Here is a 19,608-nt window from a genome sequence, read left to right on the forward strand (position 1 = left end):
AATAACCACCAACTAGTAAACTGTTTAAGTACCACAGACACTATCATAACATTAGCAAGGAGATCCACTATGTTCTTACCTCCATGGCACAGTTCTGAAAGATACTGGACAAGCTGGTGTGGGGAGAGGAATTAGGCTCTGATTTTTCAGATTCCACACCTTTCATCCCTCTTGGTAAAGCTGCTTCATCTGTATTAAAAGCACATATGTCAACAATTTTGTGCACATTGCGGACATGGTTTGTCATGTGAATACGTCACAGTACAGCAGGCATTATCTCCATGTAATTGCCCTATTACACATAACTTACACATCACTTCAAGTAATACAATTATGTCAGGCAACTGTTCTGTGTAAATTAAGTGGGGGTCAACAGAAGTTTGCACTGAATCTTCAAACTTAGACATATCACCCTAGATATGCCACCTGCTTTCCCACTCCTGTGACCATTCCTTAACCAAACAACTGCTGTGTGTGGAACCAAGCATACAGCATACTCGACCTATGAAGCACTAATATATCTGTAAAGATTTATGGTGGGACCGGCATGTACGGGCAAGGGGAGGCCATCACCACTGCATAATTGCGTGTCTTTTCACCCAATCCTGATCACGCCGAATCTACTCCAGCTTTCTGCGCCTTTTACATTTGGCCACTGCTAGCGAAATTTGAGCAAGACTATAATTGTAAAGCGCTCTGATACCTCTGGGTCTAGCCGGCGCTATATAAAACTCTTCAAATAAATAAATTGCACCCCAAGCTTGTCCAATGGCAGCACGGCACAATACAATTTTCTTTTCTTTCCTAAGGTTCACACTCTCAGATACAGCTCGAGTAGTGATTTCCCTCTTCCACATTAGCGAATAAGCCCTTCCAATTTTTGGCTACATGGTGCCTAGCTAGCAAGTGTGAGATCTATAAATCTGCCTGTCACCAGGTTGGCCTTGCTGCTAGGGAAGTGGCCTGAAAGGAACACAAACATTTTTGAGGGGATGTCACGCCCTGTAGCTCTGTTGACAATCTGAAGCAGTCTCTAAAAACTCTCTGAGCAGTGGGAAACCAGACCCTGTGGTAAAAGTCTGACTCAACATCAGCACACCTGGGGCACCCTGCGTTTGTATCAAGGAACATATGATTGATTCACTTGGGGGTTATGTATACGCGGTACAAGTGGTTGCTCAGGAACAGTCTGAACTGTGCATTTCTGGAAACTTTTAGGTGCAGTTTGAGACAGAACCAATCGGAATCGTTAATTTGCTACCCCATATGCTCCGTCCATTTTCTGTTCACTTCCAATAAATCTCCCCCATGCTTCTCAAAAGCGAGTGGTATTATAGGAATGTAATCGCTCTAGTCCTGCTATTAATGAGGTAAATGTACTGCATACACTCAGTTTTAGGGGGTTCTTCTGCAGCCTTACTCCACCACCTCCTCATCAGCCCCAAAGCCGCTGTAGTAAGTTGTATTCCTCACAGAGTTCTTGGAAGTCTGTATCAGTGCCCCCTGCAAATAGACTGCCCACTAATGTGAGACCCTTCGAGTCCACTCATGCAGTCCCCTCCAGTTCCCCTGATGGAGGCAAACCATTAGTGACGTTTAGGGTATTTCTTTGGAGTAAGGCCTGCGTGTGTGTTCTCTGCAATGCACACGACCAGGCAAACTACATTTCCTGGATTAAAATTGCTTTATCCTTAGCAAGTGATTTCCAAAAGGGGTCCAGCAACAGTTACGCCAGTTGGGCCCTATGGGGGACAACGGTATAGTTCAAGGCTGCCCACTTCCAATAAGCTGCACGTCTTCTACATGGTCACTGCAGCTATGCAGCTAAGCAATGAAGCTGAAAATCCAGGGAGGTTAAACCGCCCTCTTCTTTCAAGAGCCTCAATTTTGATAGTGCTATCTCGCACTTTTTCGTGACCCAAAGTAGGGTCAACATACAGTCCATCTCAGCCGGCAACAGTGATCTAGGAATCTATATGGGGAGAACAGAAAAGAAAATCGTTTCTGCAGTATGAACATCTTTGACGGGGCTATCTTCCCTAAGACCGACATTGTCAATGTGTTACAGAAAGCGATTGACAGCTTTAAGGACGGCCAGCAACGTCATAACATTTCCCACCAGCAGGCAGTGTGAGATCTATAGACCCTTACACCTAGTTATTTTAATACGTTAGATTCCCACTTTATGACAGCGTCAAGTGCAGCTGGCCTATTCAAGCCCATTGGCCTCTTTACGGAGAGCTCATTGGATTCAGCCTAGTTTACCCTCAAACCAGCGAGTCCACCGAAATCCTTCAGGGCCTCAACTGCTACCCACTCAAGTTCGCCTGCTCGCCATGCAGCACATCACCCTCAACATGATATGAACAGGAGTACCAGTCAATCTGAATCTTCGGCTGGCACTAGCTCTGTCGAATTGTTTTGGCCAGCTCTACTGCCACAGCAAATATTACAGGGGAAAGAGGGCCCCTTGCCGTGTGCCGCTGCTCATGGTACAGGACTCCGATATTATAGGGCCCATTCTAAATCCTTCCAGAAGATCAGTGTACAATAATTTGGTTAATCTCATGAAGTCGTGTCCCAGCTCCATGCCCTGCATTGCCACATATAGGAAGTCCCATTTAAGAGACTCAAAGGCCTTTTGTATGTTGATAGATAGCACCAAGGCCGATGAATCAGAAGGGGGAGGGTTGCTGAGTGTGTGCGTTAGTCTACTGATATTGGGGATGGTGCTATGTTCCAGAATATAACCGTTTTGGTTGGCGTGAATAATGTTGGTCGCCGCTGGGAGCTGCAAATTCACTTAAAATCTGATAGTCAACACTTAGCACTGAAAATAATTTAAGAGGGAAACCATGCAGGATCTTTATCTTTTTTTTTTAAGGAGGGAAACAATGTCTGCCTTCCTCAGTGTTTGCTGTAAGGATCCTACATCCCTTGACTCACTGAAGACTTCAACCAATTTGGGAGCCAGAATGCCCATATAAGCCCCATAAAATTTGATTGGTAACCGATCCGTGCCGGGTACCTTTCCTATGCCCGATTCCTTTCTGGCTGCCTTCAACTCTGGCACTGTATTTCAGCTTCCAAGGCCATCACCTCCTGTGATATTCTGAGGAGCAAGGCTTTCAAGAAAATTGTCTAGGTCCTGTGCGCTATTTTCATCCCTGGCTGCATATGGGCCATTCTAATAACTCCTAAATGCATCATTTCTCTCAGTTAAGGTATACAGTGCTTGATCCCCCTTCATGTTAAAGTGCACAGTAAATAAGTACCCGTGCTTTTCCGACTAACCAGCCGGGCCAACATCCTCACGGCTTTATTGTGCTCAGCATGGACCTTCGCAATATAGGCCCTGTAGTCATACCCCCTCAGTCTATTCACTAGCGACATGAGCTTTTGCCTTTCCACCGCTAGGACCTCCCAGGACTTGGGGCTCCTTGCCACCTCCCTCTCAATTGCATTTAACAACTGCTCTTGCGTACTGTTACAAGCATGAAGCTGTGCTTTCACCCTGATGCTGGAGCTATGCAGTGCCCCCTTGTCACCGTCTTAGCCCAGGGTTCAATTACCCTGGAGAATGTCCTGCTTGTATTTTCGGGGAAGTAATCAGCAATCACCTCCTCCAGAGAGTTTCTAAAAACATAATTCTCAAGTAACACTATGGTAAACCTCTAGGTTGGTATGAGTACCCCCGGTGGGAGAGGGGGGGCGGTCCCAATGCACTCTAATGAGCGATGGACTGTGGTCTGAGTAAGTGCTGGCCAGATACTCAAGCTGCATGACCTTTACCTGCATTAGTGGGCAACAGAGGAATTTATTCAACCAGACTTGGAGATCATGCAAGCCTGAATAATAGGAGTATTCCTACCCCCTGGGCTTGTGGGTTCTCCAACTACCCACAATGTCCTACAATGCATCCACTTGCCAAAAGCTTTAGCCAGCCTGGGCACTCCAGGTACGGGAAGTGGAGGGTGAGACCTCATCCGCTATGCAATTGCAATCCCTTGTGGGAACCCAGTGCTGCGGTCCGAGGAGTTGACACCCTAGCTAAAAAAAATTCCAACTGATTCACAGTCGACCACATACATTGATCAAGGCAACATCTTCGCTCTCCAGCCTACCCATCACCACACATACTCCCCCATTCGGGTCAATTAAGCTTGACGGAGGTTGGAAAGACATACCCTGCCTCACTTAGATCAACATCCCATGGGAATACACTGAATAGGTGGTATAATACATAAGACCCTATCATCTCTTTTGCAATACTTTCCCCTCAGTTTGTGTGAGGTACATCTATATCTCTTAAAGTATTCTGCTACATTAAAACACTCACTGGGAGAGTTGAGACCCCACACATTCCACATAAATGACTACATGTGTCTCAGCGACTGCATCATTGCAGGCATCATTCAAAAAACACCCATAAGCCCCAGTGAAGTACCCACAACAAAATGCGCCACACCATTGTCCAGCTCCCCATTCCAATAAAACATGCAACATTCAACAACTTATTAACAGAGGCAACAAATGCAAATTTTCCCAACTTCCCACTCCCAGGACTGTGATGCAGGCAACCTGTCCAAACCAGCAATAATCAAAACGATGTTTGCACCTCTGGCGTTTCTTTTATAAGTCTCACCAGCAGGTGCTATGGAGGACTGGAATAACACTGAGCATTCCGAACCATTGCATTGCCTACTGCAAATGGTCCAGCTGTCCTGGCGTGCTGCAAGAGGTAGCCTCTGTCAAATTTTTTTAGTAATCTCTACCACAGGCCATGGCTGACCCTGGGCCTAGGGGGGTCACACAGGTACTCTGTGTGTTCGTTTAAGTGCGAAGGTCCTCCTGCACCACTTTCTCCTGTAGCCAGTACTCTGAAAAAAGACACCACTGAATTCCCTTCAATTATTTAAGTAGGCCAATTACACTTAAATTGTTGCGCCTAGTTCAGGAATCTTGGTTTTACACCCTAGATTCCAACATTTGGGCCCACTATGACACAGCAATCAGCAATCAGTTGCGGTTTCGAATCTACCACTGCTGGAGAGAGCTCCGTCACTGCTGTTTCGAATTTTGACACTAGCTTCAACATCCTCTTCTGGTCGTCTTTCAGAGGCCCACATCCAGAACCTTGGGAGTCTATTTGCTTTCCAGCAAACTTTCGGTTGGGCTTATGGCCGCCAAAATAACATCAAGTTCATCTGTGGGCACCTGCTCCCCAGAGGCAGTAGTCTAACTAGGAGCCGGCCCAGACTTGCCTTCCTCCACTGATGCACTTCCAGTATGATCATCCTTGTTTTTTTTGGATTCCTCCCCCTATAGCTACAGGCAGCCATGCGTTCCGATCCTTGATCAAATAGCGGGTGAATAGCGCTACTTGATTGCCAGTCTCGGTGGATCCCTTAGTGCTACACTTCACAATCAGCGACAGTCTCCTTTCAGCGGTGCTCTGTGCAGTTATCCAAGTTGCCAACTCAAACCTATCACACCATTGTGCGCCTCCAGGAGCAGCCAGCAGCTAGGGCAGTAGAAGGGCAATCGAGACGTTAAAGAACACCACTCACCTACGTGGGATACCCAGGGTCAACTTACAATCAAAGAAATACCCCTCTTAGTCTTCCGCACAGCCGGAGGTGCCTTCAAATGCCATTTAAATATCACAACTAAATGAGTGTGTCTAGTTAGCTTAAGACACTTCCAAAAATATAGGGATGAATTTAAAACAGCGAACAGCACATAACCTCTTAGCGTTGTTATTCCTTTCTATGTATCCCCTTTTCAGATTACATATATTAATCGTTTTAAGTATAAATGACAAATATAAAATGCATATTTAATTAATACCACTTTTCACTGCATCTGAACTGTGTTCTCTGTTTTAAAATGATTTTTACTGAGTTGAGAACAAAATATCATGGAAGCTGATAATGTTAGTTCTCGTTTATTATTATATTTCAATGAGTACCGTTTCACAGAATGAAAACAAGTAAAAAGGCATCAGCCCTGTTTCTGCTAATGATTTATTTTGAAAACGTCAACAATTATCCAGATAATAATATATAAGAGTGTGAAGGGCTAGAGAGGAACTTTGTGCCAGCAGACTGAGATGAGACAAACCATGTAGAATCACTTCACCTACATTTGCTGGAGGTTAACAGGATGCAAATTCACCCTTCACTTGCTAGGGACTTATCAGTGTTTCTATCAGCGCAGATGATAATAGTACAGTATACTTCTCTATTTACCAGTAGCTTCATTGTTCAAAGCAGATAGGTGAGTGAACCTTTTTTGAAACTCAAATCAGGTTGTCTTTTGGTGCTGATTTGAGCTTAGTAAGTCACAGAAAGGAGGGTGGGGTTGATATAAAGTTAAACAGGCATCATGTTGCAATATGTTTTGCTGTGTACTTTAGTCATAAACAGGGCCGGATAGGGAACCCAAAGCAGCCCTGGCAACTTTGTCAGGCTTTGTGTGTGCTAGTGTGAAGAACTGCTGCTTTTGTTACTGTGGGCAGATATTGCAGCATCACTGCAAAGTTGGCGCTCAGTAACCAAACCGTCCCCCATCTCTGCGAAACCAGCCCCCGCCCCTTCTAGCCTCCATGGGAAACGTCCGATGACCGTTAAGGCCCTAGTCGTAAACACTGCAGCTACTGTTCTTTTTGTCTTTATAATAGTTTCTACACATATTGTTTTTGTTTTTTTATTGTTATTTTTATTAGGTTGCAGATTATGAACAGGAAAGGGCTCACGCTGTAACAATTTAGGCAGTAATCAATAACCCATTACAAAGTATACATCACTGGAGCTTTCGCATGAGTGTTATACAATAGAAATAAAATGATTGGCGCAAACCATTTTTTAGGAAAACCAAACAGCTACAGCGAAAGCATTCGATATACAGTTAGTTGTCTCTTATGATGCTACACAAGTCTCAGTGTGGTCAGTGTGGTCAGTGCGACCTGCGCCACTTTGGCTAACATATTTAACATCTACTCTGGGTTATCCAATGCATCAGGAAGTGAACCTGTGTTCAGAGCAACCCGCTCCGCAAGACATGTTTGATAAAGGCCCCCAACATTTTTGGGTCGGCTACGGGGAGGGGAGGGGGGCAGCTCACTATACAGTTCGGACTGCGTGCTACAGTACAACATATCGCTTGACCATTCCTGTATCTTTGGGGCGGGGGAGGGTGGGGGAGCGTGCACGGGGGAACCTCGTGCCAGGTGCATTGCCAATCTGATTTAATCGACGGATTCCCTTAAGTTACTTCGTGTACCCCAGCAAAGCAATGAGTGGGTCAGGGAGTATGGGTATTTCGGTGATATCACTCAGGGCCTGAAATACTTTGTCCCAGTACTTGGCAATATTTGGGCATCCTAGGCAACATGCAAAAAGTCCGCAGGACTCCCCCTACATCTCTCGCACTCAGCTGTCTTATGCAACCCTTAACGAAACAACCGCTCAGGAGTATAGTAAACTCTTTGCAAATATTTAAAGTGGATTAGGCGGTGTCAGCCATTTAGAGATACTCGACGAGTCGCTTCACAGCTATATCTCCAGTGTCATCGTCAATATTAATGCCCGCGTTCCTTTGCCACTCAAGTCTGGACTTGGTGTAGTAGTTCTTACGGTGGGCTTGCACGGCACCATTACACCTAGACACTAGCTTAACAGGCGATTCTGCTTGCAGGATAAGTGTAGGTGGGGTTAACTCTGGGGGCTCCAACATACCATCACCCAGCATCTCACGCATGGCACGTCTAATCCTATAAAACTGAAATTGCACCAGTGGGGTAGGAGCAGCTCCCACAGGTACCATCTCGGCCAATGTGCGCGCCTTCCCTTCCTGAATAAGGTTGCCCACTACAGTGACATTCAGAGCTTGCATCGCCCTGCGCACAGCGCAAACTCTGCATAGAGGGAGTCAAGCGCACCATTTCAGTTGCACTAAGGAGGATTACAGTATATTATAGTCTTGTCTTTATACCAAGTCGCACCACGCGTGCCCTGTGGAGTCGAGAATACCCGTGCGACGGTCTGGAGGTCGAAAAAGACTAGAGGGGGGGTCCGAAGAGGCAACCGCCACTTTTTCGATATGCAGGTGCGGTGGGTATAGGGTCTGATGCAGCCAATGAAATACATGCAAGCTTTGTGCGACTCTAAAAGAATTCCAGATCTGGGACTCCCAGTCCTCCCAGATAGTAGGGTAGTGTGAGGACCTTCCACTGAACTCTCGGCTGCTTTCCGGCCCCAGCCAACCTGCTCAGTATAGGTGATAGTTTTGAAGAAGTGGGCCGAAAGCACCATAGGAATGTTTAAAAATAAGAATAAAAACCTCGAAATAAATCACCATTTTCATCAATGATACCCGCCCCAAAAGTAAGATAGGTAAACATATCCATCTTTGTGGAGTGGTGTGGCTCACTGGTTAGAGGTGGCAGACCCGGACGCAGAGAACGGCCCGGGACCAGGGTTCAATTCCCGACGCGGCAGGGTCGTGGACCAAGGGTCAGCGGACTCAATAATTCTCGCCTCGGTGCCTACTCTAACCAGGGATCCCACTCGGCAACTCTGGGCATTAAGCTTGCCTCATCTCTACAACGGCCCCCCACAGACGCCGGGGATGCCTGGTTTCACCTTGGAGATACCCAGAAGGGACCATCTCACAGTGAAAGCCAGGACGGGTTCCCCAGCGGTCTTCAGCGCCGGGACGCTTACGGGCAGCTGTGCGCTTTACAAGTCCCACACACTTACATTTACATCTTTCTACAGCTTCCTCAAGTTTAGTTACTGCCTTCCCATAGTTTACCCAGAAAACAGTCTGCGGGTCAGTATGGATTTGTATCCCTTGGTAGCGCACCGGCTCAGTGGTCCATGTCAAGGGGAAATCTAATTAAATGGTGGTTGTGGTGGACGTCAACAGTAAAATAATGGACTTATTCCGGTTGTTTTTTAAGTCTGAAAGTTCACCAAAGTGTACCACCTCTCTAAGCACCGGGGACAGATTGATCTCCGGGTTCCTAACATAAAGCAACGTGTCATCCGCATAAGATGACACAATTAAATTATGAGCCGGAAATCAAAGTCTGCGGAATCCACAGTATTCCCTAAGGGCACATGAAAGAGATTCTGCAACAATAGCATAGAGAAGGGGCGACATTGGGCATCCTTGTCTAGTACCTCTGGAAAGTTGAACTGGATTGGTGACCATATCGACCATACGTATTCTGGCCGTTGGAGACACATACAATACTGTTACTAACTTTAAAAATACACCACCCACCCCCATTCTTTCTAGGACAGCACACATGAATGGCCATTCAACAGAATCGAACGCTTTTTCAGCGTCTAAGAATACCGCAGTGGCTTGGACCTCTGGGTTGACGTGTTGAAGAACGCCAAATAAAGTGCGCAGGTTGTAAGTTAGATTACCGCCCGGGACAAACCTTGCCTGCTCCGTACTGGCTAGGCTCGGGACCAATGGGGCGAGCCGCTTGGCCAGGACTTTGGCGTACAGTTAAGCATCTATATTGAGCAATGACAGGGGGCGGTAAGAGGGTATGCAACCTTTACAACGCAACTTTTACCACGCAGTGCTGTTACAACGCATGTATTACAACGAAAACCATTACAACGCATTACACTGGGGGGCGCTCTAGGATAAGGAATAGTTTTAATTTACTATCCAACACCTTCCCTAGTGTCCACGGGGACTGGAGTTGGAATAGTAAATTAAACTATTCACTATCCAGCACCCCCCAAGTGTAATGCGTTGTAAAGGTTTGCGTTGTAATACTTGCGTTGTAACAGCATGCGTGGTAAAAGCATGCGTTGTAACGTCATACATCCGGTAAGAGGAACACTCCCCCAGGGGCTTGCCAGGTTTGGGTATAATACTGATCATGGCTTCCCTTAGAGGGGGGGTTTCCCTGTTTCATAGAGCTCTTCAAAGAGCGTGACCAAGTGCGGAGTAAGGAGTTCTACGAATTCCTTGTAAAAGGTTACTGTTAAGCCATCTTGCCCCGGAGCGCTACCAAAGCGCATATTGACGCAGTGTCTCATGTATCTCCCAGGCCTCGAGCGGTCTCATCAAGTACTCTTGTTGGTTATTTGTAAGCCAAGGTAATTTGATGTGCTCTAAATCTCGTATCGCACTGTCGTCCGATTGGGAACGGGAGTGGTATAGTGTTTCGTAGTACGGCTAAAACTGGCTAGCTATTTGCTCAGGATCAGTTAAACGTTCACCTTACTCTGACCGTATCGCTGTGATCATTGAGATCTCTCTCCTGCGTCTCAACAGAGCCGCAAGTATGGCCCCTGGCCGTTCTCCCTCCCCATAGCTTCTAGCAACGGCATATTTCCCCATATGCCGAACTTCGCTATCAGCAGCTTCCTGATACTCCACAAGTGTTTTTTGCAGCTCGTCATCTCCCTCCACTGCCCCATATCAACCGTGCCGCTTCCAATCCGATTAGATGCTCCTCTAGGTAGTCCAGCCTACTTCGAATCGCACAAGGCTCCCCAGAGTGTTTAGATAGGCGATGCCTCCGATATACACTTTGAAAGCCTCCCAAACTGCGGAAAACTGATACAGATCCTATATTATTTGCAAAAAAATCTTCAATTGACTCAGCCATTTCAGCTTTACACATAGAGTCAAGCGGCAGGTACGGGGGAAACCTCCAAGTAAATGGAGCAGGCTGTTTATTAAGGCTCTGCAGATCCAAAACTATTGGAGCATGATCTGATAGTGTTCGTAGGTGCACCACACAATCACGTACCTCCGAGTACACTGCTCGCGACAATAACCAATAGTCTATCCTTGTGTGGAGAGTGTGTGGGGCAGAGTAGTGTGAGTATCCCCTCTGTCCCAGATCTCGTATCCTCCATACATCCACCAAGTCCAAGAGTATTGTAGTGTCTGCAATAAATTAAGCTGAGGCCGAAGCACGACGCTCAGGGCTGATGGCTCCGAGCCCGCGACCTGTCCCTCGACCTCCCATGGGATCGGGACCTCTCACGGCGCGGGGCCGACTGCCGGAGTTCGAGGCGCCTACGGGACCGCTCCCGCCTGGCTTTCGAAGAGAGGGCCCGGCAGTCGGAGCAGGCCTTGTCGTCGTGGTCGACGCCCAAACACGACAAGCAGACGTGGTGAGGATCCGTGACCGACATCAGCCGGTCGCAATCGTCACAAGGCTTGAAGCCGGGCATCCCTAAAGGCACCGTTTCGGAGTCGAGAGACTCGAAATAGCAATCAAAAAGGATCAAAAAAGTTAGTCAAAAAGTGACTAGGGTTACTGCTTTTTCCAGATCTGCGCTTGCTGGCGCGGAAAAAAGAAGAACTGACGTCAGCACGCGGAGGCGGCGTCTAAGTACTCCGACGATGTCATCACGGCGCCCACGATGGACGCGGAGCCGCAGACGACGCCTACCGACGTGCAAGGGTACTGCTACGCAAAAATTTCCGGATCCAGTCTGACGCCTGGGGATATTCTAAGGTAAGGAATCTAATACTAAAGTGTCTCTTTTAGATACTGGCAACACTACGTCAACCTCCGGAGATGTAAACAGTGAGTAATAGAAATGAGGGTTATCGAAATTGGGGCCATACACATTAATTACCAGCAAATCTTGTCCCTTCCCCCTACACCTGGAAATGGTGTCACGCCCCTCCCCATCAAACACACATAGGTCGATTATGAATCCTGATTTTGGATTAACCCACGTTAGTACCCCTCTAGCATGAGTAGTGAACCCAGAGGTGTGAAACAAGCCCTGTAGTGTTCTCTGTGTTACCATTGCGCTATCTGTGGGCAGATTAGTTTCTTGTAATAGGGCGATGTCTAAAGTATGCCGTTCAAGATATGCTATGACATTACGCACCTTACGATGATTGTTAAGGCCTTATACATTCCATGTTAAAAATCTGATTGTGTAACCTACCAATTGTGGCATCTTAGGTGAATACAAAATGTTATAGTGGACATCCTCTCCAATCGACCTATTAAAGTGACCAGTGTACCTCTCATTTTCAGTCCTTCTGCTGTGGCTCAAACAAATATTCCCAACACACACCATTACCCCACGCTGCTTCAACCCCAACTTGACACAAACGGACATCCCCCCACGTAAAAAAAAATCAAACAAAGGTGGCATAACGCCAACAAGTGGTGCACATACAGGGGCGGATGATGCCTCCCTGCCAACGTAATCCCGGCGACGGCCAAGAGTACCAACCAGCCACATACAAACTATTATGGAAGTTTAAAATAGCATCGCATTTAAACATACTTTCCCAGACTGTCTAGGGACTAGAGGCCCTAAAGTTACATCATCTCCAAAGCGTTTGACTATCTCTTCGAGCTACACCTGGGATCCAGGGTCCTAGGCGACCCCCGGATAATTCACTACAATTGCCTCCTTACTCTACACCATAGCAAAGTTGGCATATTAAATTTTAACTCCCACCCCCCCCCCCACTCAAATGGATACAAATCCGCTCGAAGCTCAAATCTGAACCACCACCCCTCCCCCACTTGTAGCGCACAGGCGTGTGTGGAAACGCAGTAGCCCTGCGCCAGGTCGTTCAGCCAGTGTTGGTATTGTGAAGTAGTTGTAACAAATTGCTGCTTTACAGGCACCCATCCAAAACAATACAATACCATGTCACAACTATTCACCTGGGATAGTTAGAGCATTAACATGAGCAATAACATTCAATGGATCACTACATCACACTCCTCGTGCTCCTATGTGTATGCCCTAGCAGCAGTTAATGCAGTATACAACTTAATCATTTTCATCCATAGTGCCCCTCCCGCCCCGTGCGTCTGCTCCAAGGTGGTAGGTCCTTGTTGCTTCTTGGAGTAGTCCTTGAGTGCCTTCTGCAAAGACTTGGGGTCTATAAAGATCTTGGTCACTCTCTTCATGGTAACTCGCAGATGCGCAGGATAGAGCATAGCAGAGTCCAACTCTTGTGCGCTCAACGCCTGTTTCAGTGGGGCAAACTATTTACGCGCCTCCTGTACTTTGGCAGTCAAATCAAGAAACAACGAGATTGTGGAGCCCTCATATTGTAGTGTCCCCAAGTCTGGCTTTCCACAGAGCGGCATCTCTGTCCCTATAGTTTAAGCACTTCGCAATAATCGGGCGAAGGGGCGCACCCGGGGGAGGGCGCGGGCCTAGGAAGCGAGGAGCCCGCTCAATAACAAAGACAGTGGAGAAAGTGTCACAGCCCAATAGTGTAATCAAAAGAGTTTCAATGAACTGTTCCATATTTGCAGTAGGTGTAGATTCAGGTAGGCTCATGAGGCGTATATTGCTCCTTAGAGACCTGGCTTCGAGGTCTTCAGCTTTATCCAGCAGCTGCGCTAAGGCCTTTTACATCTGTTTTTGCATTGCGTCAGACTCCATGTTCACCTCTTCCACTTTAGTGATACGCTGCTCAGCCATATCGATCCTCTCCATATGCTTATCAAGGCGTTCCGACATATGATCAACTTGATAGACTAGCGAGTCTATCTTACCATTGATGGAACTAAGGCTAGATTGAATAGTAGTTAGGATTTGGCAGAACTCTGCTGGGTTTCTATGCCCATAACACCCTGTTCTGGGAGGGACTGGGTCTCCTCGGGCTCCCAGTGCCTGGTCTTACGCTGTTCGAATGAGAGCTTAGATTGAGCTTTGTCTACCTTCCCCATTTTGGCTGTGTCACACTCCACAGGGAACTCTGAGGGCTGCCACCTCAGTAATGGCGCAGTGTCTGAAAGGCGCCCAAGCATGTGACCCAGATCCGCTCAGCCCAACTTAGAACCTGCAGCACTCTCTGCGCCCTGCAGTTAATCCCATATCAGAGACCAGCTTTCCAGAGGGCTCAGTCTATAAGCACACAAGACTGTACCAAAGCACTGTAATCTGCTTGCTGTCTATACAGGAGGGCATCAGCAGGGTAGCAGTAAAGTTTCCTCACAGCATTGTAGGCCATACAAAGACCAGGACAAACCCCTAGTGCATGAGGCCATGTAAAGCAGGTAAGCCAGGCAACGGCCAGTGCCCAACCTCACCCCTCATGTCCAACAGATGCGCCACACTACCATCATCGCAGCAGACCCCAGAAACACAGTCTACAGCAGTTAATGGAGTAACTGTGAAGCGCGAGCAGGAGGGTGGCCCAGAGACTCCCACTGCGTCCCATCAATATCACCAGGGCCTCAGAACTCTGGCGTCTGAGCACTGCAAGGGGTGCTTATATATTGAGACCCAGGAGACAGTCGGCGCCCTGCCACATTCCTTACTCTCACTGTGAGTGCTCCACACGTCACACCCCGAGGGGCCAAGGGGCATAGGCAAAGTCCATCAGCAGGGAGAAGGAAGGAGGAAGGCTGCAGAAGCAGAGCATCCGGGTGAGTCCCACTACCCTCCACCAATGCCTGCGATGATCAGAACCAGGCAGATCCAGAAGTAAGTTGGTGCCCGGTCCCGCTCTACGCACCAGCCAGCTGCACCCTGCACGTCTCACTCCAGTGGCCTTGGGGCGCTAGTAGAGTCAATGGAGGGAGCCGGAGCGGATCACTCGATGCACCTGCCAGGTGCGTCACATGCGTTTGCCGCCAAAGGCCCAGGTACGCAAGAAAAGTCAAGTGGCGGAGCCAAAATGAATAGTGCGCTGGGGGCCTTACATGCAATTCCCGTTCCTCACCTCCAACACCAGCAAGGCTTTAGAACTCCGTCTTTTGTAGACGACATTCAGGGCGTACCAGCTGCAGCACCGCATGTAGGGGATAGACCGGGCCCGCAGCCCGCGATGCCCAGGCCTCGCCACACCCAAATGTAGTTAGCCAGGTTGTGCGAGCCGTACAGGGAAGCCGGTACAGGCCTCCAATCCCACCTGCACCACACACTCTCCGGCGTACTAGCGCTCAGCCTCCAAGGAGTTCAGGCAATTAGGTGTTGTCCGGCCTGCGGTATACCACGCAGAAGAACGCCGCGGCTCTACAGCCGGTGCTGGGGTACATCAACTCCAGTCCACAATATCTTGGCAACGGAGCGGCGCAGCCGCATCAGACCAGTGCCAATCTGTGCCGAAGAGCCCCCGATACTCCAGGGGCCAAAATAGGTAAAACTTAAGGCACCTTTTCTTCCAGGATATTGAAGGATATTATAGTGGCGTTACGGAGCTCAACTAAGACGCGGCCATCTTGTTGAGCCAGCAAGCTCCGCCCCTTCTACATTTATCGTTCATACTAGGATAGAATTTTGATTAAAAAATAAATCTCTACTATATATCTATTGTTACGTAGTGTTCCTGGATGTGTTTTTCTAATATGAAAGAGGGTTTGGATTATCAAAGTGATATTTTATTTAACTGATTGTTACCTAAACACATTTCACTCAAGTACTGGTCAGTAGGTTGTGGGTTGGTTGCAGTCCAACTGGTTTTCTGACTCATGGGGGCACATAGACAAAGTCCATACTACTAGGAGGTCTAGAAAGCCTATTCCTGGGCCATGCTCTAGAGGCTCTAGAAAACATTAAAACTACATACTCAACTCCTCTACTTGCATTTCATCAGCAATTAGCAAACTGCAACAAAATTAAAGACCGTTAAGTAACTGACCTTTTCAAGTACTAACACTATTCCTCTTTTACAGGCTCTCTGTAATCGCCTTGTCACATTTGTTTGTGACTAAGGTGGAAGAAATCGAAAATACAATTTTCCCTGAAAATGTACCAAGTACAACTTGTAATGCAAAATGTCCTTACTTCATGGAATTCATTGTTTTTTTGTCCTCAGCCATTTAAGACATGCTCTGTGAATTAAAATCTGTGACTCCTTCAGACCATTCCTAGGCCAGTACTTAAGTTGTCACTGACATGGATGATTCCATTCCTTAATGTTTCACTGCTCAACAGGCAGCTATTCTTCCTCTATTCAAAAAAGCTTTCCTTAGATACTGAATTTATTCTTCAGACATGTTTCTTGCCTAACTTAGTACACAAGGGATCTGCCATCTTGACACGGGAAAACAGAGTAGAAGCAAACGCCATGCCGCAGCAGACGCGATTGAGCGTTTTACTCTGTTTTGACCCTTAAGACCAGCACTGACTCTAATACAGGTCAGATCGCAAGACAAGGTACAAGAGTACGTTGTTATTTGTTGTGTGACTGATTACTTGAATACTTACCACTCATTTACGAATCAGTCACTTAGTAGTGAAGGTTACATCATTTCGGTCCTGAAGAATTGCCAGCAGATCCCTTGTGGACTAAGTTAGGCAAGAAACATGTTGACCTCCCGTTTTGACAAATGATCACGATTGTTCCATAGACCACTGAATCCCACATCAGAAGTACAGTTTTAAATTAGGTTAGTGAGCTTAACCAGTAAAGATTCTTCAAACCCAGCATCACTAGACCTATTTTAAATTACACTCTACAACGACAATACACATTCTCCACAACCCACACACCCATACCTCATCATACAGCAGATTAAAAGATCCCAGGCAAAGAGCCCCTTCGCAGTTGCTCGTCGGGCATTGCAGCGCCGGCCCGAAGAGGAGCATGCCCAGATGATGAAGCATGACACATTTTGGGGTGAGTGAGGGCACTTGCTCCTATTGGAGCCTATTCCATTGAGCTGGAAACCTATTTCCCAATTCTTAAATTCCCCTAATCTTCTTTAAAGGAACTGCACACTCTTGTATCTAAATTATGACCATAGGTAGCATGCATGCTGGACCTGGCTAAAAGCTACTGGTTCCTCCTGTTTGAAGAATTCAGATATCGTTGTAAGAGGTCCTTTCCTCCAGTGCATTGTTACCCTGCGTCTAGCCAACAAAAAGCCAAGTGCTAGAAGTTTCCTACTAGTTTTTGAGTTGTCGCAATCAGAGAGCCACTCAATACTTCACCAATGATTTCTTCCCAACACTCTAAAAATATCAGTCCAGAATTGATAAATGCCTGAACTGAACCATGCCATATGCACAAAGTCAGCTTCACCAGTGCCACAACAAGGACATCTGGTATCCTCTCTCAAACCATACCGATGTAAGCAGGCCAGGGTATAATATACCCGATTAAGAAACATAAAATGTATTAGGTGAGGGCATCAGTTCAAAGATACAGAACAAATCACTGAGCAGCAGTAGGCCCATTGTTTATCAGTGATTTCTAGTCTAGTTCACCCTGCCATGCAGTGTGAGCTTTAGAGGTCTTAAGCTGCTCAGCCTCATGTGTTAATGTGTATAGTACTGATATTGCCCGACGCAACGTCTGTGTTTGCAGCAAGTACGTGAGAGAAATAATTTCGGGAGGATCAGATAACACACATTCAGCAACGTTTGTCAAGCATGGCGGACACGATAATAATGAAATTGCGTTAGCAAATTTGGTGTCCCAGTCTGCGAGTTAACCTGAACCCAATCATGAAGCATCTTATCTTCAAAAAAATAAGTTGTATCCCCAATATGCGCAAAGCCTCTGTTACAGCACGACCCCCGCCAAGCGGAAACCAACCACTCCATTCAGAAGGCAACTTCGGTGAATAAAGCAAGGTAGCATTTTGCACATCTACTGGTTTCTTTAAAAGGTATGACAGCGCGCCGGTTTACTTAGTAAAGCAAAAGGAAGGGATAGCGGAGTTACTCCATCTCCTTCCGAGCGACCATGTGGCAATTCTATTCGACCATGTAGCCAAAAAAAAGAAAAACATTACCTGTGCTACTCTATAGATTTCTTTAAAATCAGGAACAACCAGGCTCCCTGCCAAGTAAGGAAGGGTAAGGGTGGACCATTGTACCAGTGGCAGTTTGCCGGGCCATTCCAAACGAAGCATCAAAGTGCGCAAAGTCCGAAATAGTGCACATGTTAGCAAAATCAGTACATTGACAAAAATAAGAAATGTGAGAGTACTACCATTTTCATAATAGCTATATGGCCAATAAGTGAAAGAGGTGTATCCATCGTTCCACCGCCTTAGTGAGGCACTGAATTGCCTTACCATAATTATCACGCAGTACCACTTCTGGATCGGTATGTATTATTATCCCTAGGTAACGTATCGGATCCGCAGTCCAATTTTGAGGGGAACTCCGCTGTAACTGGCGCTGTATTATCAGGAAGAGGAAACAAGAGATTTGTCCCAATTTATCTGTAACCCAGAATGGCCACAGAACCTCACCATCTCTCTGAGAACTGGAGCTAAGTTCCGATCAGGGTCATGGAGATATAATAGTGTATAACCTGCATATGCAGAAATTATTAGGTTGTATCCCAAGAACAGTATGCCTGGGTGAGCTTGATCCTCCACCAGCGCACATACCAGCGGCTCCGCCACCAAGGCATATAACAGTGGGGACGGGGGCATCCTTGACGTGTACCCCTAGTAATATGCATTGGGTCAGATACCAAACCATTGATTCTCACACGGTCTGTTGGGTTCTTATATAGTACCTGTATTAGTTTAAAAAAGACATCGTCAACACCCACTCGTCGCACCACAGAAAGCATAAATTCCCACTCAGAGTCAAATGCTTTTTCAGTATCTAAAAAAAACAGCCACAGCACGCAAATTAGGATCAATACGTGAAATTGTACCAAAGAGGTTACCAAGATTATATAACCGGCTTGTTCAAGGCCCACAATACCGAGGAGCAAAGACACCAGTCTATTAGCTCATACCTTTGCAAAACATTTTGTGTCCTTATTTTAGAGCGGCAACGGCTGATACGAAGTACAAAGATCGGCTGGCTTGCCAGGTTTAAGCAACGTAATCAATAGCACTTCACGCATGGAAGGAGGCATGGTGCCACCACGCACCATCTCCTCAAAAAGATTTACCAAATGAGGTATGAGCTTATCTTGATATGCCTTGTAAAATGCGACTATGAGGCCATCAGAGCCCGGTGCCTTGCCACTGGGCATGTCCTTTAATGCAGCCACAATTTCAGTAGGACGGAGAGGAGTCATTAGCCACTCTCCATGTGTCCGAAAGCCACTTTATTGAGATATGCACCAAATATTCATTAGCTGCCTGTTCATCATAATTAATAAAAGATGTATATAGCTTAGTATAATAGTTAGGGAACCTTTCTGCTACCTGAGCAGTGCCATGTATAGATATCCATTCCTCGTCGAGGACCAATAGTATTTCGGAATCTTTGCAATTTGGCCGGACCAGAGCTGCCAGTGTGGAATTCAGTCACCCTGCCTGTAGACTCTGAAATTAGCATATCTGTCCAGACGCGTTACCCTCATTCTGCGCTAATTCATTATACTCGTCTATTTTGGCCATAATTTGCGCCAATAGTACCCGAGAGGCAGTCTCCATGTGTGTGCACTCTAGATCTGCAATATCGGCTTCAGCATGTGCAGCTGCTCGCGGATAAAACGTAGTATCCCTGCATGTTTCGATACGGTAACGCCATGTATATAAACCTTAAAGGCCTCTCATACCGTGGCAAATTCTGTAACCGAACCCAATTTTGAAAATATCCATCTATCACTTGTGCGAGCTCTTCACGAAACACTGAATCAAGTGAGGAATACTGCAGGAAACGCCAGGAAAAAGCAAGTGAAAGTGGTCTCACCAGACCCAGA

General features: G+C 46.8%; 1 protein-coding gene across 1 annotated transcript in view; it reads right to left on the minus strand.

Annotated features, from left to right (window-relative positions):
* DENND4C (DENN domain containing 4C) overlaps positions 1 to 19,608 on the minus strand; it is a 1,285,018-nt gene that overhangs the window by 329,310 nt on the left and 936,100 nt on the right. Inside the window, exon 27 of the mRNA XM_078675962.1 lies at positions 80 to 189. Coding sequence (XP_078532088.1) covers positions 80 to 189 — 110 coding nt within the window. The remainder of the gene's footprint in view (positions 1 to 79; positions 190 to 19,608) is intronic.

The sequence above is a fragment of the Lissotriton helveticus genome, chromosome 2_1 (genome assembly GCF_964261635.1).
Source record: "Lissotriton helveticus chromosome 2_1, aLisHel1.1, whole genome shotgun sequence".
Classification (NCBI taxonomy): domain Eukaryota; kingdom Metazoa; phylum Chordata; class Amphibia; order Caudata; family Salamandridae; genus Lissotriton; species Lissotriton helveticus.